The sequence below is a fragment of the Capricornis sumatraensis genome, chromosome 22, assembly GCF_032405125.1.
Source record: "Capricornis sumatraensis isolate serow.1 chromosome 22, serow.2, whole genome shotgun sequence".
Lineage (NCBI taxonomy): Eukaryota > Metazoa > Chordata > Mammalia > Artiodactyla > Bovidae > Capricornis > Capricornis sumatraensis.
In genome coordinates, this window is record NC_091090.1 from 41176338 (window position 1) to 41198811 (window position 22474).

Consider the following 22474-nt stretch of genomic DNA (forward strand, 5'->3'; position numbering starts at 1 on the left):
ATTTGAGTTTTATCTTAAGTCAGTAACTCTGACGTCTCAGTAAGCTGTGCCGTCTGAGTCTGGCATCTGATCCACCCATCGGCTTAAATAAATTGATGAATGAAAAAGTGTTCAGAATGGACATCCTCTGAGCAGGAGCGTATGGCACTGTTCCTTACACCCACAGGAAAGTAAGAATGTAGGAGGAGTCTTACCCCATTTCCTTTCCTGCAGGTTGCCAGTGTGTGTTTTATAAGCCCACATGCGAGTTGTTTCTTATTTAAGTTGCTAGAACTTTCTTCAGATACTTCAAACAGAAATGCTATATTATTGAAAGTATAGTCTGGGTGATGAGTAACAATATTTGACCCATAGCTGCTTTCTTTTGCCCCACCCCCCAGAAGGGAGATTATTTTTCATCAAGAATGATAACAATATGATTCTTATATAGACCTAAAGGTACAGATTTCATATGGAATAACTGTTACTCATTTACATTGATCCAGATATTTAGTATTCTGCATTTTATTAGCCTGGGTTCTGTGAGAAGTAGATGCCAAAGTAGGAAAAGAAGTATGAGGTTTGTTGGGTGAAATACCTGTGAGGGAAAACATGGAGGCAACTAACCAGGGAGGCTCTTCCATCTGGGAGAGCCATCAGACGGAAATGCACGTCTGACCCCTGAGATGGAGAGGAAAGGAGGGGACTGAGGTCTTGGACTGCAGTGCAGTTCTCGTAATATTTCAGCGAGTTCAGTGATAAGTCTTCGAGCTCGGATCCCCAGCTGAGGAGCACCATACCTGGCCTGGAGGGCCCTACTGGGTACCCAGCTGTGCTCAGTCATTGACTGGACACACCCTCAGGAGCTGTGGGCTCAGCACCAACAAGGCGATGGAACCAGAGGATGCAGCTGGAGCCGATCAATTACACATCCCCAGCAGCCAATCAGAGAGCTGCTTTCTCATGCCCATTGTTTCTGTGACTAGATACTAAATGCTTTGCTGAATGTGTGCCTAATTGTGGAATACATTAAATCTAACCCCTGGTAAAGGAAAACAAATGTTACATTTCTTAAAACAATTTTTTATTTTATATTAGTATATGGTTGATGAGCAATGTTAGTTTCAGGTGTATAGCAAAGTGATTCAATTATAAATATGTAGCATTTTTTCAAATTCTTTTCCCATTTAGGTTATTATAAAATAGAGTTCCCTGTGCTATACAGTAGGTCCTTGTTGGTTATCTATTTTAATTATAGCATTGTGTACATGTCCATCCCAAACTTCCAATCTATCCTCCCCACTACACCTCATTTTTCCCTACTGGTAACCGTATTCATTTTCTAAGTCTGTGACTCTGTTTTGTAAAGAAGTTCATTTGTATCAGTTTTTTAAGATTCTACGTATAAGTGATATGATATTTGTGTTTCTCTGACTTACTTCACTTAGCATGTCCATGTCCATCCATGTTGCTGCAGATGGCGTCATTTCATTCTTTTTAATGGCTGAGTAATATTCCATTGTATATATATACACTGTTCTTTATCCACCCGTCTTCTGTAGAGAGAGAAGAGCAAGCTAATTCTGTGACACATTTTCTTTATGGATATATCAATGTTATAAACCCCTTTAAAATGAAGTTATAAATTAAATCAAATGTAGAAACTAAGCTTGCAAAGTGCATGGGTCATCAGAATGTGTGTCTCAGAATACAAAATAATTTGTGCTGGGCTTTGTGTAAAGAAGGCTGGGAGCTTAGGTCCTATTACTGATTCCTCAGACTTACAGTCTTACAGGACAAAAAGGCTTTGGGGAAAAAAAGGTCATCTTTGGCAACTACTTGGAATGTGATGCTTAGAGTGAGTCCCTTTCAAGATAAACAGCTCTCTGCATCTGTTATACATTCTGGGTTAGAAGGCTGGTAGAATATCAGGATGATGAGCTGTGAGGTTATATTGGTCTATAAGGTCAAATTGCTCTTATAGAAAGTTTTGATGTATATTATTTTTAGGACCCAAACCTCTGTGTTTTGGAAGCAGTAATTTTTTTTTTTTTCACTAAATAAGAGTGTAATCAAAATCAGTGTCAGCTGTGAGCTGTCTTGCTGCCCTAGCTTGACCACCCTGGGGGCCCCCTGTCCACCACTCCCATTTCGCCCCAGTCCCGGAGAGCATGCCGCCCCTCCCTTCCGCAGGCAGACCACTCACTTCCCCTGCTCTTCACCTTTCAGTGTGAGGATTCTTGTTTCAAATGTTGGCAGTGCGGCTTTTGCAAATAAGATATAAAGCTGGGTGTAGGTGTTAAGATTTCAAAGGGCCTTTGTTGACATGCTCTTTAAAACAGTGTATCTTCTTAGTTTATACTGGTAGTTGAAAATATTACATGCTTATTCCTTTAAAGAGATGGAAAATGGAAATGGGAACGAGAGGAATTAAAGAGGAAAATGACCTCAGAGAGAGGTGGCTGGGTACAGTGGACATACCAGCTTTGGCCTAAGGATGCTTTGTGTCCAGTCCCATCCTCCCACACCTGGCGTGGCCAGAGCTCAGGGCCCAGAGGCTGTGCTGCACCCTAAGGTTATCTCAAGGATAACCTGATATTATCTCAAGGATAATATCTCAAGGACATTGACCAAACCTCAGCTTTGTATGTAAATGAGCCCTCAGAACAGACGGGTTATAGATGGCAAATTCAGTAAGAAGCCATGAGGATGGAGATCAGAAAACCAGGCTAAACTTAGAAGGTTTAGAGGAAGGTATGGTAGTTAGGCGGTGAGATTTTATCTTGTCTTATGGGGCAAGAATAGAGCTGTTAAAGGTACTGAGCTAGACCAGATGATTGGAAAAACCAAACTGCAGCTTTATTGAGATATAATTCAGGTACCATACAATTCACCCATTTAAAGGACACAATTCAGCAGGTTTGGGCAATATGCGGAGTGAATTTACAGAGTCTAACCATTTACAGTGGTTAATTTTACATTTTCATCACCCTCCTACCCAAAGCAACCAGCAATCTATTTCATTTCTCTATGGATTTGCCTATTCTAGGCATTTTATATAAATGGAATCATACAATATGTGGCCATTGGGTCTGGCTTCTTTCACTTAGCATAATGTTTTCAAGGTGTCTCCGTACTGCTGTAGCATGTAGCAGTGCTTTGTTGCTTTTACTGAATTATCGAATATTCTGTTGGATGGGCACGTGTGTGTGTGAGTGTGTGCTGTGCTCAGCCATGTCCGACTCTTTGTGACCCCATGGACTGTAGCTCACCAGGCTCCTCTGTCCAGGGAATTTTACAGGCAAGAATACTGGAGTGGGTTGCTATTTCCTCCTCCAGGGGATTTTCCCAGCCCAGGGATCAAACCCACATCTCCTGCATTGCAAGCAGATTCTTTACTGCTGAGCCTACTGGGGAAGCCCTGGATGGACATATCATGTTTTATTTGCCCATCAGTTGATGAGAAAGAAAAATATGTCTACACACAGACTTGTACATACATGTTCAGAGCAACACTATTCATAACAGCCTGAAAGGAATAATCCAAACACCCATCAACTGATGAATGGATAAGTAAAATGTATTTATATAACATTTGGGTTATTTGGGTTGTTCCTTTGGGGCTGTTATGAATAATGTTGCTTTGAACATGAATGTACAAGTTTATGTGTAGACACATCATGGTTATATACCTCGGAGAGGAATTGCTTGCTCATATGGTAATTCTATGTCTAACCTTTTGAGAAGCTTCCAGACTGCTTTTCAAGCAGCTGCACCATTTAATATTCCCACCAGTAATGTATGAGGCTTCCAGTTCTCTGCCTCGTGGCCAAAACCACCTGTCTTTTTGATTCTGGTCATCCTGGTGCTTGCCGAGTGGTGTCTCGCGGTTTTGATTTGCGTGTCTCTGGTGGCTGATGACAGCGGAACATGTTTTGATGTGCTTCTTCACTGCTTGTGTATCTCTTCTTTAAGATCAATGTCCATTCAGAGCCTTTGGCCATTTAAACTGGTTGTTTTTGTCTTTGTATTTTTAATTCGGAAGAGTCCTTTGTGTAGTCTAGTACAGATTCCTTAGCAGATATATGATTTTCACATGTTTGTACATTCTGTGAAATGTCTTTTCACTTTTTTTTTGATGGTGTGTGTCCTTTGAAACACAAAAAATTTAAGTTTTAATGACATCCATTTAATCAATTTTCTTTCCCTTTGGTTGCTTGGGCTTTTGGTATTATAGCTAAGAGGCTGTTGCCACATTGAAGGTCATGAAGATTTATGCCTGTGTTTTCTTGTAAGAGTTCTGTAGTTTTAGCTCTTACATTTAGGCCTTTGAACCATCTTTAAGTTACTTCCGGTATGCTTTTTATGTGGCTGTCTAGTTATCCCATCACTGTTTGTTGAAAAGACTCTTCTTGCCTCCATTGAACTATCTTGGCACCCTTGTTAACATGGGTGTCACTTCTTAAGCTTTTTTTTTCCCCTCCCTCAAATTAAGATTGTTGCTATTTTAGGTCACTAAATGTTTTATTTACAGGAAGCTACATTTTACAAATGTGTTTCTTTTTCTTTACTACGTGTGCATGGAAGAATTGCCTTTAAATAGAACAAACCATGTTAGACCATATTAGGATAAAGAAGTCAAAATATATACCTATCCAGGTGGAACCAGGGCACTGGATTGGGGGTTTCCCAGACTAGTGCTGCTTACGCTTAAATGTGCATTTGAATTCCATGGAGATCTTGTTAAAATTCAGGTTCTCATTTTATGGTCGGGCATGGAGCATAAGCTTCAGTGTTTCAGACAAGCTCCAGGAGATGCTGGCAATGTTGGTTCTGGAACTTAGCTTCAAATAAAAATGCAAGACAGACTTTTCCGGGTGATCTTGCTGTTCACTTGTTCTACTTATTCAAGGTGATTTGGAAGGGGAAAATTGTTTTGAATTCCATGGTTTTTGTATTTTACTTAATAAGCTTCAAGATGAGAAACTACCAGGGCCAGAGATGGAATAAACATTTTCTCCCGTGGTGAGGTGGCCAGTCTTCATTTTTTTCTATCTTCCTTTTAGGCCTCTGATGATTGTTACTCAGAAGATCACAACCTTGGCATTCCAAGTTCATGACGGTGAGCACAGCAGCGCTCCTTTTGGGTCTAAGAGTGAGCCTGACCTTCAGAGTTCTTCTTTTCCACTGTATACACAGCCTAACGTTTAGACAAGGGCTGGCAGATCTTGTTATATCTTGTAAAAAAAAAAATTTTTTTTTTTTTGCAACTCAGATTAATCATAGCTTTCTACTTTCCCAGCCATTACCTACTATTCCATTGCTGAATCTGTAGCCTTTGCTGAAACATTTGCATCAGGAACAGTGGGTTTTTGGTTTAGCTGTATGATGTTTTAAATTTCAGTTAATTTTGCGGTACTCTCTGCCCTTGATTTCCAAATCTTTCAAGAAGAAATGGCATCCTTTTTCCTTTGGGTTCATCTCTGAGAAGCTCAGACGGTAATAAAAGATGAAACAGCATTGGCTAGTTAAGTTACCTTTATTTTGGGGTTGGAAAATTATGAGATTGGCCTGAACCTATAAAAAGCTGGCAAGAGGAAGAATCTTCTGGTTGTCTAAAAACTGAACATATTCTTCACTTGGGCCCTTCCTGATAATGGCCAGAACATGTGATTATTTCCAGCGTTACTACCGGGTTCCAGGAAAGGAGGGTGGCATTTCCACGCAAGAGGAAGGTTTGAATATGGGCTTAAGAGAAGCAGGTGCGATTAGTAAGGATGTCTTCTTTGGGTTTGTAGGGCTCTAACAAATGCTTTCCGATTGCTGAAACTTCTTTATGTGTTGACAGATTGGGAAGATTTAGTCCCCACTAGCAAGTCTTCTTGTTTTTACTTAAAGCTTGAGAACTGGTTTGATTTCATTTTGACCCTGTTTATTCCCAGTTCATACTTAGTGATTAGTCATTCTCTAGAGAACCAAGTAATTTTATTCTGAGGATGGAGTCTGTCTACACTGATCAGCTATCCGGGTTTGCTCAGAACCCAGAGGTTTCCCAGGACAGGAGATATTTAGTGCTCCACCTGGCAAAGTCCTGGGCAAAATGGAGTGAGCTGGTCAATATTTTTGTACCTGAAAACCATTTGATCGTGGTTATAGACTCATACTAGCGCCATAAGTCAATAAGCTAAAATCAATTTAATTCCTGAGATTGCTGGGTTGGGTAGCCTATGCCTTCTCCAGCAAATCTCCTGACCCAGGAATCAAACCCGGGTCTCCTGCATTGCAGGCGGATTCTTTATCAACTGAACTATCAGGGAAGCCCTCCTGAGATTGCCAGAGCTGGACTATTTGATGAGATCTTAGAAAAAAGTGAGTGTAATTTTGTTAAATCAACATTGCTTCTTGTTTTCATTTTTAATACATAGGCTTTTTGCCTAAATTTACTTTTTAAAGCGTTCTCAGTTTACCCTGTTTTTTGTTTTTAGAATATCCCTTACACACAGCAAAATGTTTGTTTGCCTTTTTTTCTTTCTTGTGTGTGGGAGGAACAAGTAAATTCCAGAAACACTCTGCCTTCTCTTAGGCATGTTTTTGAGTTGTGTTGGTGGTTGTTGACCATAATCTGTCTTAGCTAAATATACAGTTTTAAAGTTGAATTCTTTTGCTTTTAAGATGACAGTTTGGTTTCCTTGACTGTAAGTTAACATACGCATTTTCTAGGAGGCACAAGTGCGATTTGGTTGGGAGTTCTGGCATGGGTGCGTTTTAAAAGAAGAAAAACTCCTGATAATTCTTTGGTGTTTTCCCTGCATTCAGGGTTACATTTCCTGTTTGGTTTTTTTTTTTTCCCCTTTGGAAGAGGAAGGTCCCCTCTTTCTTTCCCATTCCATTCCATTCTCAGCGTGTACCAGGTGTGTGTACCCAGCATAATCTCGGTGGTAGTTAGGCAAGTGCAGGCAGCAAGGCTGGCTTGTGTGTCTCATGTAGCAATGAAAACATATACCGCGTGATAAGGAATATATGCAGTGTAGGTCCCTGTTCATACTGGTGAATTAAATAAGGGTAACCTCCGAATCCTCCCCTCTTCCTAAGAACCTATAAAGACTTTCCTTCTCACTCATGTACTTATTGGTGGCTCTTTGATCCAGGGCACTTAAAAAAAAAAACAAAACAGGAAAACAGAGACTCTTTATGACTGATGAAATAAAAATGAATCATTTCTTTCAAAGGAGTTTTTATCAGCCTCTTTTAGGATGTAGTGATCTACTTCACCCAAAACCTCTTATTTCTAAATGTTTCTTTTCACAGGACTAGGTCGAAGGGCTGAAGATCTTTCCAGCGAGCAACATCGACTTGCTGTAAAGTAAGTCTGACAATATATTCTTGAGCCCTTTGGGCATCAGTATTCAGAGCTCTTCCTTGTTTATATGGATGTAATATTGTTTATGGAATGAAGCTACTGTTGATGGACAATCAGTAGACTGGGTTGTCTGGCTTTTATAAATGGTAAGCTATGATAACCTTGTTCATAGGTCATTTTAAATGGATTTGGGTGTAGTTGTGGGATAGGTTCCCTCGATTAAAGGGTTGGTGGCTTTGTAATTTTCTTAGTTTCCCAGGATTCTCCTTCACTGCGGTTGTAATGTTTATTCCAGAATTATTTTTATTGGGCATCTATCTGGAATTGGGGGGCATCCTCAAGAAACAGTCACTTATCTGTGCCCATCAGTATGATTATGCTGGCATGAAGGAAGATAGGATATAGGGTTGGAGAGAGAAAGATGGGCTGGGCAAGAGGAAGAAGGAGAAAGCTAAAGTTTGAAGGTGGATTTTGGCCAATGTTATGTGGCGTAGAGAGGGGGTGGGCATCAGAGAGGAAGGGAGGCCGTGTAAAGAGGAGAATAGCACTGATAAGGCTGTAAAATGGCATATGGGGGAGGGTGGTACAGCCATGGTGGAGAGTTCCTACCAGAGAATTCAGTTCAGTCGCTCAGTCGTGTCTGACTCTTTGTGGCCCCATGGACTGCAGCACACCAGGCTTCCCTGTCCATCACCAACTCCCAGAGCTTGCTCAAACTCATGTCCATCAAGACGGTGATGCCATCCAACCATCTCATCCTCTGTTGTCCCCTTCTCCTCCTGCCTTCAATCTTTCCCAGCATCAGGGTCTTTTCCAGTGAGTCAGTTCTTCGCATCAGGTGGCCAGAGTTTCGGAGTTTCAGCTTCAGCATCAGTCCTTCCAATGAATACCAGAAAGTAGCAGGAGATAACTGGGATGTATGAGACAGGGTCCCAGCTTCATTCCTTCATTAAGGAATCGGGACTTGAAGGCGATGGAGAAAGAACCATCACAAGAGTCTCATGAACCAACTTCTTTGCTGAGCATCATAGAGGTGTAAACACTGGAGGACTAATCCTGTGAGGAATCCTTTCCCCACAATTCTGTCATTAGAAGAGCATGCCCTTTGGTACTTATTTTTGCTTTCCAATGTTACGATTTTTAATGAACCTCTACTCAGACAGTAATAGCACCAGCACTTCATTTATTTTTGGTTGCGAGACATATGGGATGCTAGTTTCTGGACCAGGGATCAGACACGCACCCCCTGCATTGGAAGTGCGGAGTCTTAACCACTGGACCACCAAGGGGGCCCTGAGCCTGCCCTTTAAAATATTCACACACTAGACACAACTGGTCTCTGCAGAGTGTTCTCCTGCCACTACCCGTCTGTTGGCCGGGACGTCATGCCTGGAGGCCAAAGCGGACGGGAGACTGCTACGGCAGTAGTTTTGTGTGGCCTCTTCAAGTGGAAACCAGTTCCACCCATCATTTGTTTTGTATTTATTTTGGCAGTTGGGAGGGAGTTTTCCCATCTCACACCATCTCGACCAAGTCACATTAGGCCGGGCTCCCACCCTGCGTGATGTTTATTACCTTCATTTTCTCTGGTGGACAGACGGCTGAAAGAATGTTTGTTCCCCAGCCTCAAGGCTCCCTTTGTCCTGGTCTGGCCCTCCGCGTGTAGAGCTGCGGTTGGCCAGCAGAGGGCGCCATAGAGTGCCGTGCCATCTCTGAGCCACTCACCTCCTTAACTTGCTTTCAACTACATTTCTCTCTCAGGTGGGTTTTTTAAGAAACAGAACAAAGAGCGAGCGTGTAGCATTTAACAAGCGACAGAGACAACACCTGTCTTTACAACGGGCATATTTGCAGATATGAAAGAAAAATCGAAGACTGAAGACTCTTCCACTTTTCACTTTATTTTTGCAGAGCAAAACCCTCCTTTTTGGAATATGTGAGCTACCTTCTCAACTTCATGAGTATCATAGCAGGCCCTTGTAACAATTTCAAGGACTATATAGCCTTCATTGAGGGGAGACACACACACATGAAGTTGCTGGAAGTGAACTGGAAGGAAAAAGGCTTCCGCAGTCTGCCAGAACCTTCTCCCACTGTAAGTTGTTTTTTAGTGCCAAGTATTTGTCCAGAGGTCTAGGAAGTAGAGCTTTGCTGCCAGGGATGACTGTCACTTTTAATTGTTCTAATTAAAAAGCCAAACAGTTTACCAGAAAGCTTGGCCCATAACTTTTCCCCCTGTTTAAAATATCAACATTGGTATTTATTTGCAGGAGTTTCCATGTTGGAGCAACAGGAGTTTATTTCACAGAGAAGCTCATTGGCTAGAAATATTACAGCAATTAATCTACTTGCCAACCAGCCAGTATTTACTGCCTATGATGTACCTACAATTGTGCTAGTTAAAACCTTCAAATGTGTCTTTATGAATAGAAATTCGTAGACAGCCAAAGGATACTATGTCATAAATGGTGAAGGGGGAAAGAGTGGGAACCAAAATAAATGTACTTTTTATTGCAGAGCCTTATTATGGCAAGGGAAACCAGCTTTATACTGGCATGCCTTATAGTCAGTGAGTTTCATCTTATTGACTTGTAGAGAGTTGAAAAGGTGTTTTTTTGAAATAATGTTTTAATTTGAAGTGTATTAATCTCAAATTAATCAACATGAGGATAACTCACAGAACTTTGCAAATCTGCTGAATGTATCCAGATCAGATATCCTGTATTTAAGGAAAATTTATAATTAATGGAAGGAATGAAGTAATATTAGAAAGGGAGAAATTGAGGATAATTTAAATCCTTTTTAAATGCCACTGTCAGGCAACAATAAGTATTTGAAAATTTAAATGATTGATTAAGCCTTATGTTTTCCGAGTTTTGACACAGTCAGGTCCTCTGCAGTTTATGGTGAATCAGAGACCTTTATGGACAGAATCTAGGAGGGAGGTCACTGGCTGGGCGTCATCTGAGTAACCACAGGTGCTTATATGCAGGGTCTATCACAACAGTTCTGTGTCACATTATTCAGAAAATAATATTATCAGAGAGTTTTCATGTCACCCTCCAAGGAGACTCTTGCATTTTTGTGCACAGAGAGCATGAAGCTCTGAAGTTGCATTTTAGCCAGACACATGGATGTGTGGGGCTGGCGCACACTAGTGGTGAATAGTTAGAAAAGCATGATGCGCTCTACTGTGAGATGTCGGGAATCCGGCACTGTTCTCAGTCCCTTGTAAACATTCCTGTGCTGAAACCCCAAGCCACCCTGTGAGGCAGACGCTGTTACAAATAAAAGTAGTCTCTTTTATAAAGTTGGGGACTATAATTCTTTGGGTGTTAGCTGACATCTCCTGGCTATCAGGGGATCTGGGCAAAATGACTCCATCCAGGGGAATTGAAAACCTCAGTACATCTCAAGCCCAGAGCAGACTGCATGGAGACCATCCGGAAAGGGTTTGTAAGGCTATCTGCCCACGTCCTGCCTCAGACATGGAATCATGTGCCCAGAATCCTTCCTCACTAAGCCTCTGTGCTCCTTGCTGGCCACTCAGACCCATTCGCTTGGCTCTGCTGGCTGCAGGACCAGGCGGCCAGTGGCTTTTTCTTTCTGGTGGAAGATTGCCACCCTGTAATGTTACTGATTTTGCATATGTTTGGGGGCTTCGCTAATGACTCAGATGGTAAAGAATCTGTGTGCAACACAGGAGACCCGGGTTCGATCCCTGGGTCACAAAGATCCCCTGGAGAAGGAAATGGCAATCTACTCCAGTATTCTTGCCTAGAGAACCCCATGGACAGAGGAGCCTGGTGGGCTATATGGTCCATGGGCTCACAAAGAGTCAGACCCAGCTGAGCAAGTGGTCTCTCACTTGGGTAATAATACCACCTGACCTTTGATGGTAGAATGTGCTGGTAAGAGTTTTTCTTTTTTTAAGATCCATCCCTTCCTGGGGTGTCAGAGGCGAATCCTGCATCTAAATACAGCATGTATGCCCATCATCTGAAACTGTGCCCTGAGGAATAATGCCCTTTGCCTCTCCTTCTAGAGACTATTACCACAGCAGCCATGGGGCAGCTTTATTCTTAGCATGCCTTTGCTGAAATTGTTTTCCACGCACCAGTGTCTTCTGAATAGTTACTTCATTCTTCTCCCCCATTTCCAGGGAGCCGTGATGCACAAACTGAGCATGACCTTGGTATCTCTCCTTTTGTTTCTGACGCTGACGAAGACCTTCCCTGTCGCCTCCCTGGTTGACGACTGGTTTGTTCATGAAGCAAACTTTCTGACCCGACTCTGCTACTTATATGTCGTCATGCAAGCCTCCAAGCCCAAGTATTACTTTGCCTGGACGTTAGGTGAGTTTGCTGGAGGGCACTGAGTGCATGAGGAAATAATGCTACTCCTTGGAGGGCTTGGCCAGAGCAATATTTGGATCACTTAATTAAAAAAAAAAAAAAAGTCCGGTGTCTCATGGAAGGCGGTTGAGCCAGGGTGACTCTACTTTCCAGAGTAACCCTCCTCTCAATTATCTGTGATAAGGGGAAAAGAAGTCTGGCTATTGTTTAAACCCAGTGTTATTAACAGATGTCAAACCTCGGAACCTACTGCCTCTACCCATCAAACTTGGCTATTTAGGGCAATGGAAAGTTAGGAAAAATTCCAGAGTGATCTGGCTTTCTTGTAATTTTTCTGGGTTGTCTGTAATATAGGATACACACTGAATTTTACCTATACATGTGCTCATTTAGGGTGCACTTTTTAAGAAATGGCTGGTTAAGCTTTATGCCTTAGAAAGAAGCTGATTTCAAGTGATTTTATTTTAAGGTAGAAAGTTAAGCTTAATTGGGTATTATCACACTTTTCTTTTTCCCCTGTAAGGTAACTTTAGTCAATATTAAGCTTTTATGTTTTTCCTTTTAAAGAGTTTTACACTAGAAAAGTTTAAACCTTTGCTAAGGTGAGCAATAAACCTTCTATTTACATACCAAGAATGGTAAAGTATTTTGATAAGGCATGGTAACCATAAGGAATATCTGTTTCGCACTTGGAAGACTTTCAGGAGGGGAAGTTTAACACCTTAGCTGCAAGTGACTTGGGGGCCTGATGTCAGGGAACAGTGACTTGGTTTATGAAATCAAGTAGATTATTAAACTCGGTTCCTAGTAGACCATATTCCATAAGGGTGCGGCGCTTAACTGAGTTCTCTCATTTCATACTCTTAAGTTTTTAGCACCCAATTCAAGTTTATAACTACTGATTTATTCATTTATCATTTTTTATTGTGGTAACATATACATAATGTAGAACTTGCCATTTTATCCCCCTATAGTGTACAACTTAATGGCATTGAGTTCGCTCACAACAATGCAACCATCACCACCATCCATCTCCAGAACTTTCTCCATCACCTGAGACAGAAACGCTGTCCTTTCAACAGAGCAGTGATCCCCCCATTCCTCTTTCTTCCCTGCTCCTGGTCCAAATGATTTTTTAAAGGTCACAGTGTTCAGAGGCAAGTGCAGTGCAGTGCAGAATTTATGCCACACTTGCCCGGAGAGAGACGTAAGAGCTTTTCCAAAATTTGCTGTGTGGGAAAGTTTGTTCCCGGTCCCATTCAATTTAATGCAAGGAGTTTTTCTTGAGTACCAGGCTCTGTGCTATGAGGAACTCAAAGGTAGGACATCTCAGCCCTCATGGTCATTGCGCTCAGTGGGGCCACAGACATGTATACCCACCAGGCAGTACATCCCCAGAGCTGTGCCAGTGACAGGATGAGAGGAGATGACGTGTATGGATTGGTCCTCGGGCGAGGCTTCCAGAGTCTCCTTGTATCTGACTGCCTTTCCTGCAGATGCTTTATTATTGAAGAGTCATTTCCTTAGTAGGTGGGCATTATGCGTCCTCTGGATAGAGCGCTACTCGGAACACTGGGTGTGTTTTTCTACTGAAGTAGACTTTTCCCTTTGCTCCAACCTGGAGAGGGTGTGTGATAGAATCTCACTCCTTTCCTAACTTCTACGTCTTCACTTTTCCTCCCTTTCTTTCCCCCTTCTCCCTCCCATTCCTGCTCCCATATTCTGTACCCCAGGGTTTATGGGCTGGCTTCTGGACTAAATCGGCTCCTGATTTAAGGAGGAAAGAAAGGCCATTCCGTGGCCTCGTAGGGAAAGTCTAACACGAGGTGGGTTGTACTGGTGGGAATCTGGGCGGGGAGGCGGTTGCAGGACACAGGGGTGTCCAGCCTCACTCTGCCCTTTGTGGAGTGACCCCAGATATTTAGAGTAGAGAAATAACCCTTCCCATGGATTGCTTTCTCTGTGGACTTACCTCTTTGTCTTTTCTTCCCTACCAGCCTTTCTTCATTGTTTTTGGTAGCTTCAGTAGAAACGCTTCATTAATTTGCATGGCCTCAATTTGAAGTTTGTATTAGTTTAGATCGCATGGGCTGGTCTGAAATTAACCTTTGTATTATTTATAAGATGCAATGAATAGTGTAACAGGGAATATTTAAACTGCTTAACCGAATAATTGTTTTATCCAGCTCCTTCAGACACCATTTACATATAATTGATGTACTAATTATACACAATTATAAATTTAATCCTTAAAGCTGGCCTCTTGATGAATCTCTGCTCACTTGCGCTGTGTACGTCTAGTTGTAGTTACCGTTTCTATTGAAAGAATAGAGCTATTTTCTTTGGACTTAGCATATGAGGCTAGTGGTTTTTCTCCTACTAATTAGTACTAATTAGTGAGACTCAATTATAGCCCAGGCTGTGTTCTAAAGATCACAGATGCCCAAATAGGGGTGTCCAATGAATTTATCTTCCGTTATACATTAGAGCCGTGTGCAGTGTAAGGGAAGCCAGTTTTGGACTGGTGAACTTAGAGATTCTAACTGCTCTAAGGCAAGATCAGTCTTGGATAAAAGGTGGCAGGGTGCACTGAAGGGAGTAGGGAATTCCGACCGTGTCTAAATGCGGCAGTTCTGAGAGCCACCTCTTCTGGTTCTTACACTTATCTTTTAGATGGCTCCTAGCCAATCAGGCTGGAAGAATCAGAGTCCTAGTGTTCAGAGTCTGGCACTGTTTACCACCTGAGCAATCTTTTCTGTTTTTTTTTTTTTTTTTAATGTGGACCACTTTTATAGTTTTTATTGAGTTTGTTACAGTACCGCATCTGTTTTATCTTTTGGTTTTTTGACCCGAAGGCATGTGGGATCTTGGCTCCCCACCCAGGGACTCGAACCTGCATTGGAAGGCGAAGTCTTAACCACTGGCCCACCAGGGAAGACCTGCACACCTGGCGGGACTGAGTGATCTTAATGTTAACATCTCTAAGCTTTAGACCTCTTACTAGCAAGATGGGGGTGGCAGTAATAATGATGATGGTGGCAGCTAACCATTCTTGACTGTTGACTTGGGCCAGGCCCTGTATCATGCACTCTGCTGCTGCTAAGTCGCTTCAGTCGTGTCCGACTCTGTGCGACCCCATAGACAGCAGCCCACCAGGCTCCCCCGTCCCTGGGATTCTCCAGGCGAGAACACTGGAGTGGGTTGCCATTTCCTTCTCCAGTGCATGAAAGTGAAAAGTGAAAGTGAAGTCACTCAGTTGTGTCCGACTCTTAGCGACCCCATGGACCGTAGCCTACCAGGCTCCTCCATCCATGGGATTTTCCAGGCAAGAGTACTGGAGTGGGCTGCCATTGCCTTCTCCGATTATGCACTCTACATATATTCAATTTGGTTTAATCCTTTCAGCATCCCTTTAAAATAGGTACTGTTATGACATCCACTCATGAGAACAGGTTCCTAGAAGTTAGACAGCTCTCCCAAGGCCATGAATTGACCCCACTCCCAAGTGGAGAAAGGAACCCAGGAGATCACCATTCCACGCCAATGGTAGTGTTAACCACCATCTTCACATCATTGTGAACAGTAAATGAGAAATGTCTGTGGAATGCTCTACAGAATCCTGGGAAAATATTTAAGGACCAAAAAAAAAAAATTGTTATTCTTCTGTGTGTTTTAGATCTGAGGCTGGAGATGGGACAGGGTGTGCCTGGATTGCTGTGCTGGTCCCAGCAGCATCAGCCCGGCCCTCAAGAGCGTGTCCTCTCCTGGTTTTGTTTAATTCTGTCCTTCGCCATCTGTGACCACACAGTGTAAATTCTTGATCTCTAGCTGCTGCACCCTGGCTGTGTCCTCCTCCTTTTCCACTGAGTTTCCCTCCAGTCGGCATGGGAGAAAGAGATCTCAGGACTCATTTCTTTCCTCCCTTCTCTGAAAGAAACCAGGTCATTTTACAGTAAAGCTAAGCGTAAGATAAGCAGTTTTAACGCATCAACGGTGCCAAAAGGAAAGCAGGCAAACTTTGAGGGGGTGGTTTTTCTTCCCACTAGCCCTTCAGAAGTCTAGCGTGAAGCTGGACCTCAACTCCCCTGGAAACGGAATGAACAGAGCTATGGGAAGGGTTTCTCTGAGATCTCCCCCAGATCTCAGGCTCTACAACTTCATTAGTGTGATTTTTTTATGTTTATAGCAGCTTTACTCATAACTATCAAAAGTTGGAACAAGCATCACGTAAGTACATTAGCTGCTTATTTGTTTATTTGTCCTCTGTAGATTGCTGTATTAAGTTAAGTTCGCTTCTTTGTTTGCAAAGATTTAGGGGTTTTGGTGAGCGGATGTTTGTTTTTAATTAGGAAAAGATGAATTCTGTGGAATGTCATCTCTGTATCTGTTAATATGACCATGTTTTTCCTTTTAATCTGTTAAAAAGCTCATTTGATTATTTTTAAGGAAATATCCTAACAGTGAACTTGAAAGAAAATAATCTTGGCCATCGTAATACAAGTGTGTTGATTTCATCAGGTCTCTCTCTGAGTGTAAAAAATATCATGAAGGAACTGATCAGAAATGAAATACAGCAGGGGATGGCTTCACAGAGTTCAGTGAAGTGAAATAAAGGTGGACACAGGAGCTTTTAGACTGACTGTGTCGGCAGGGTGAATTTGGTCATTGTGTCCACGTGTGGGCTCTTTGGCGGGCTTCCCAGGTGGCACTCGTGGTAAAGAACCCGCCTACCAATGCAGGAGATATAAGAGATGTGGGTTTGATCCCTGGGTCGGGAAGATCCCCTGGAGGAGGGGCAGTGGCAGCCCACTCCAGTATTCTTGCCTGGAGAATCCCACGGACAGGGGAGCCTGGTGGGCTACAGTCCAAGGGGTCGCAGAGAGTTGTACACCGATTGAAGCGACTTAGCGTGTATGCGTGTGGCCTCTATGGCAGCTGCCTCCAAATTCACAGCTCTGGTACTGTTCTTTTTCGTAAGTTCTAAATGGTTCTAAGTGTATCTTGGCCGTCCCAACCAATAGCCCTACTGACACGCCATGCTTAACATGTCCAGAATGAGCTTCAGTTTCTCCTTCAGAGCTGATTCTCTTCCAGATGCGATGCTATCAGCCTGTGCCCTGCCATCGTTAATGACAGCTCTTGGATGGAGGTCCTTCTGTCTTCTGAGCTTCTATGTAAATATTTCCACCTTTTTTCCTTTCCCCCCTCATATCTAGCTGGTCTCGAAATCTTCCTGTTTCTCTGTTTTGTTTCTCCATCTCTCTTTTTCTCATTCTGCACGTTCTGTGAGCATCTTCCTTCGTAGTTAGCAGGTGCTCACAAAATGCTAGTGAATGAATAAAAATGAATAAAAGTTGACGTCACCCAAGCGCCAAAACTCTGACTCTTGGTGGTACCAGGAGATCCTGTAAATATATTCCGGTTTCTTTCTCAAGGAAACTGCAGCCATCTCTCTTCCTCTTAAAGCTAGACAGACATTTAGTTATCTTTGAAAGCAGCAATGTGACTTCTGTCCCACATCCTAATGTGTTGTTTTAAAAACCATAGCTGATGCAGTGAACAACGCAGCTGGCTTTGGGTTCAGCGGAGTGGATAAGAATGGAAATTTCTCTTGGGATCTGCTTTCTAACCTAAACATCTGGAAAATTGAGGTGAGTGTATCATGCTTGTGAATGACGCTGCCGTTGTGAATAAAGCAAGTGGTGTGCTGTGAGTGTGGTATACATGGGAGGTCCTCGTTAGTGTCCAAAAAAAAAGCCACTGTCAGGGAATGCTGGCTCCAGCAGTCTCTGAAACATTCTGTATCTCAGAACTTTTTTTCTTATATATATATATTTTAAGATACCTACTTTCTTGGCAGTATTAATGGTTCTAGTAGTAATAATGATACACAGAAAGCCTGCCAAAGAGCCAGGAAAATCTTTTGGTTGTTTACACTCCTGTTGTACCAACTAGAAAGTGGAGATGTCATTTTCTCTTGGTGACATTCTCCTTTCTGCAAAGATACAGACTAGCAGTTGTATTGCCAGTGTTTTCTGTGGTTCCTTTCGGAACGATGCATCTGCTTTTAAGAATTGCAACAGTGCACAGCTTTTGGGCCTCTAGAATTAGAGGGGTGTTTTCTCTTTCACTGGCTTTGTTCTTGGACCACAGTTCACGGTATTATCATTTCCATCTCTAGAGGTGATCTCTCTGGGGCCACCTCCTCCTTGATCTCCTTGGCGTTGTCATCCGTCAGAGCTGAAAGGAATGCCGAGCCTCTGGCCCTTTTCCCCCTTGCAGCCGGAGGGCACGATTCTCAGTGTACAGAAGTGCTGGTTCTCCAGCCAGGAGACTCATGGTTGCTGTTGGCTATGCCACTGGAGAGTCAAGGCAGAAAGAGGCGGTCCATGTAGGGCAGGAAGCCTGGGAGGTGGAGACTGACCCCCTGCTGCCCACATTTGGTGGGTTTCCCCACCCACAGGGAGGCCCAGGGGACAGCCTCCACCTTCTTGACACTTGGGGCTTCTCTTCACTTGAATGGACACAATCTAGCCTCCAGAACAACCCCTCTCTTTTGTTTTTCTATCTAGATGATGTCAGAGAGCAATGTGTTATGACTTTCCTCCCTTTTCCCACTGAAATTCTTCTCATCCTCAAAACTGTCAGATCTCGGCTGGCTACTTTGGCATGCTGAGGGTAAATGGGCCTTCAGAATGGGTCCCCTGGACCTCCGGCTGCCCACCAACCCCTCCACTGTGCCCCGAAGACAGAGACCTCTCACTGTGGGCATGTGTTCTGGGTGATGCTGAGTCGTATTTATTATGAAAGAACACCAGGAGGAGAAAGTTTGTATTTCCAGTGAAGCTGATATATAGCCAGGAGCTAAGGAGAGCCACCAAGGAAGTCTGATTTAATTTAGGCACTCTTGGATCTGTGAGGATAGCATTTTTTTAGCCATGGAAGATGGCTAAATGGATAAATAAAACTCCTTAGGACAGCGGTCCCCAACCTTTTAGGCACCAGGGACCAGTTTCGTGGAAGACGATTTTTTCCCGGACCAGGGGCGGGGAATGGTTTTAGGGTGATTCAAGCTGGTTACATCTATTGTGCACTTCATCTCTATTGTTATTACATCAGCTCCACCTCAGATCATCCGGCATTAGATCCTGGAGGTTGGAGACCCCTGCCTTAGGGTGTTGAAACTAAAAGTTCATAGTACAGAAATCTGTCTGTCCATCATTGATGCATTCTCCCTCTTCCTCCACTCCTTCCAAACATATTACATTAGGCCAACGTGTGGCCTAAGATTTTCTTATGGTTGAAACAGAAAACAGGGACATCTACATTTTCCAAGTTCATTAGGAATTCTAGTTCTTAAATGTTTGCTACGTGCTTTCTACAACCAGCCTTTATTAAATTTTTTTTTAATTAGAAAACCCAGTTGATGACTTATTTTGGAATCTTTCTGCATGGTTGATCTACCTGCATCATGCTGGCGGGGTGATATTTTGTTTTCTTCTCTGTATTGTGACTCCTTCATGCGTGAAATCTCCTTACTATTCTAGATACAATTGGAAGCATTTGAACCTGTGTAGCTACCTGCAGAGTAACTGTACCAGACTGACCTAGTTTATAGCTGGCCCCAGAGTGAAACGATGACAATTGAATTCAAGGTGTCTCCGGAAGGGCTCTAAAGTCACAGGATGAAGCTCTTCCTGTGGCAAATCCCATTTTAGAGGGTTTAGTTTTAAAATGCAGATGACTTGGGTTTGGTGTTTAACCAGAATGGAAGGAAAACCCACAAAACATTCTTTCGGTCATCCTATAATTTGAAAATAGATTTTGAGAGAAATTGCGAGCCAAGTTTTAGTTGCAAAGGAAATCTTGTGAAGCCCATAAAGTCTGACTGTGTACAGTGGAGCAGCTGAGCTGCCCCTGAGTCAGTCATCACCGTGGAAATAGTACATCTAGTCTACCGCCAGGGAAATTCTGGGGAGGACTTTCCGTTTCTGGGGATATTTAAAGCTAATGATAGGTGTTATTTTCTCCTTTCTAGACTGCCACAAGTTTCAAAGTGTACGTAGAAAACTGGAATATTCAGACAGCTACTTGGCTAAAGCGGTAAGGAAAACAAAAACGACCTTGTTACTCATGGCGCTGGGATATGTTTAGATGGGCAGCGTTAGATGAACAGCTGTAGTCTGCTGGGTCATGTCAGCTGGCACTTTGGTTTGGTATTAACATCTATGCTGTGTCAACGAAAAAGTAGGAATAATTTGAGAAGCTCACAATGTAGTATATTTATTTCACTGTACCAAATACTTGCTAATGTCATTCCTGTGTACCAGCAATTCTCACAGCAATCCCATGAGGTGTTGGTACTTATTATCTCCATTTTACAAATGAGGAAAGTGAGGCACAGGGGGTGTGTAACTTGCCCAAAGTCACACAGCTAAGGAGTAATAAATATGAGTCCAGTGCAGCTCCAGAGCCAGGCTCTTAACCTCTGTGATGTGCTACTGCTTATCTGGAGGACAGCCTATTGCTCAGGTGTCAAGGAGGGTCAATGTCAACATCACGTCACGGAAGACTGCTGTTTAGCATTGAAAACTTTATGGTGCCCCCCACATGTTGATGCTTTTTAACTTTGTATTTTCGGTATTTCTCTGTCCTTTTGTTTTTCTACACATGCTAAAATTAGAAATATGACTTCTTATGGAACTAATGACATGCTATCCTCGAAGCAGCAGACTCTAGCTCATGAATATTCCTATTACATGAGTGCAGAGAGAGTATAAAAATATTAAATTGTCAGTTCTACTGTTTTTGATAAGTAGCATTTTTCATCTTGTTAAAACACTGGGGTCAAAGAAGAGACAAAGTATAACAGTTCTGCCAAAGTACACTCATGCAATTAATCTGAACATGCACATTTTGAAAATTTGCCCTTAAATTATTGCTATTAATTTTGTGAATCAGTTTAGCATAAACCTCTATTTCTGTGTATTGAATGACCCCAATGTATTGAGAATCCTATAGTCTCCACTAGGAGCTTGTTCTACATAAATATTTTTTATGTGAACATATATATTAAAAATGAAATATTTTTAAAAAATCATTTTAGAAAATGGAATATTTCATTCATTCAAGAAGGTACAGAGAGGTAAGAAACAAACACCCATACAAAGTACCTCTCATTTCAAGAAGAAATATTTCACATGGAATCCCACCCTTGTTTCTTTCCTCAAATGCATTCCCTTTCTTCCCATAAAGAGACAGCCGTGATCCTTAGTTTGGTTTTAACTTGGTTACTTTTGACTATTAGGATTTATTTTTCATCTGGGCTGTCTCATTTAGGAAGCCATGTAGTTGCTCCCCAGGGTACCACTGTCAACCTGTAGACTGGATTTGGGAGGAAGTCCCCTGTCACTTCGTTTTAATAAACAACCAAGAAGCCAGAGATCTCCAGGGTATTGACTGGCAGTTCCTGGAGTCTCATAACGCCCTCACTCTTTAAGGCAAATCCATGGATTGGAATCCAGTGGACACTGAGAACTGAAGAGGCCCTGTAACTGGTGTGTTGATTTTGTGCTGGAGTCATGCCCAGGAGAGATGAGAAGGCTGCAGTGGTTTTGTTTTTGCTTTTTTTAAGGTGGCATTGGGGCCAGTGTGGAAAGTAAATGAATTCCACTAAATGAGGACCCTTATCTGGTTCTAAATGTTTTAGAGCCAAGGGCACTTTTCCAATCTGGAAGATCCCCTAGGGAAGGAAATGGCAACCCACTCCAGTATTCTTTCCTGGGAAATCCCATGGATAAAGGAGCTTGGCGGGCTATAGTCCTTGGGAGTTACCAGAGAGTTGGACATGACTCTTAGTGTTTAAGAAAACTAGAGTTCAAGGCTGCTTGGGCTACACTGTGAGTCCCTGATGAGGGTTAGGCAGGCATGCCCTCAATGGATCATCAAGTGATTCTGCCTGACTGGATCCAAAAAGATGCAGGTGCCGGTAAAAATCCCTGACATGTTTGACCTGTGACTCGTTGTGCCTTCCTGTCTTCAGTGTGTGCTACGAGCGGGTTCCCTGGTACCCCACGGTGCTGACCTTCATCCTGTCTGCCTTATGGCACGGTGTCTACCCTGGGTACTACTTCACCTTCTTAACTGGAATCCTTGTCACTCTAGCAGCCAGAACGGTAAGCTTCCTTTGGTTATTCCTTAGTAATCAGATGCCTGTATGTGTGTTGTCTTTTAGGGCCCAGCAGATTGGGGACCATGGTGGGAGTGATGTTTTGAGAAATCAACAGAAGTCTTCCCATTAGAGAAATATTTCAGTATATAGGAACTTATGGTCATAAAATGGTTAACTATTTCATTTTCATATTACTTATAGGGAGTGTTTACAAAGCAAAAGGACTTTTAGGAACAATGTTTAGTACCTTAAGAGATGAAAATATTTTTAATCATTAAAGGCTACTAATTACAGGTGACTATTGTTATTCATCCATGGAGATTCCATAAAACTTCATTTTGCTTATACTATACATAATGTCTCTTTTCATAATCCTACACCTAAAAATAATTTGATCTTTGAGCAATTGTAAAAATTGCAGCCACAGGAACTGTTCTCTTCAAGATTTCTCTAACCTCTCATGTTTGATCCAATTAAATTGAGTTTGTGTAAAGTCCTTCGTGAATTTTATAAATTTAGTTCTCTAGGTTTTAGGAGTAGGCTTCAGTTTGTCCTAGACTGTTCCTGTGATTTGCTGGCTGCAGAGCAAGAATAATGACAGAATTAAAA

At 42.4% G+C, this 22474-nt stretch overlaps 1 protein-coding gene across 1 annotated transcript in view; it reads left to right on the top strand.

Moving 5' to 3' along the window:
• Positions 1–22474, top strand: part of MBOAT1 (membrane bound O-acyltransferase domain containing 1) — a 114889-nt gene that overhangs the window by 79925 nt on the left and 12490 nt on the right. The window contains exons 5-11 of the mRNA XM_068960676.1: positions 5046–5101; positions 7288–7342; positions 9251–9434; positions 11502–11694; positions 17242–17345; positions 19733–19797; positions 21737–21869. Coding sequence (XP_068816777.1) covers positions 5046–5101; positions 7288–7342; positions 9251–9434; positions 11502–11694; positions 17242–17345; positions 19733–19797; positions 21737–21869 — 790 coding nt within the window. The remainder of the gene's footprint in view (positions 1–5045; positions 5102–7287; positions 7343–9250; positions 9435–11501; positions 11695–17241; positions 17346–19732; positions 19798–21736; positions 21870–22474) is intronic.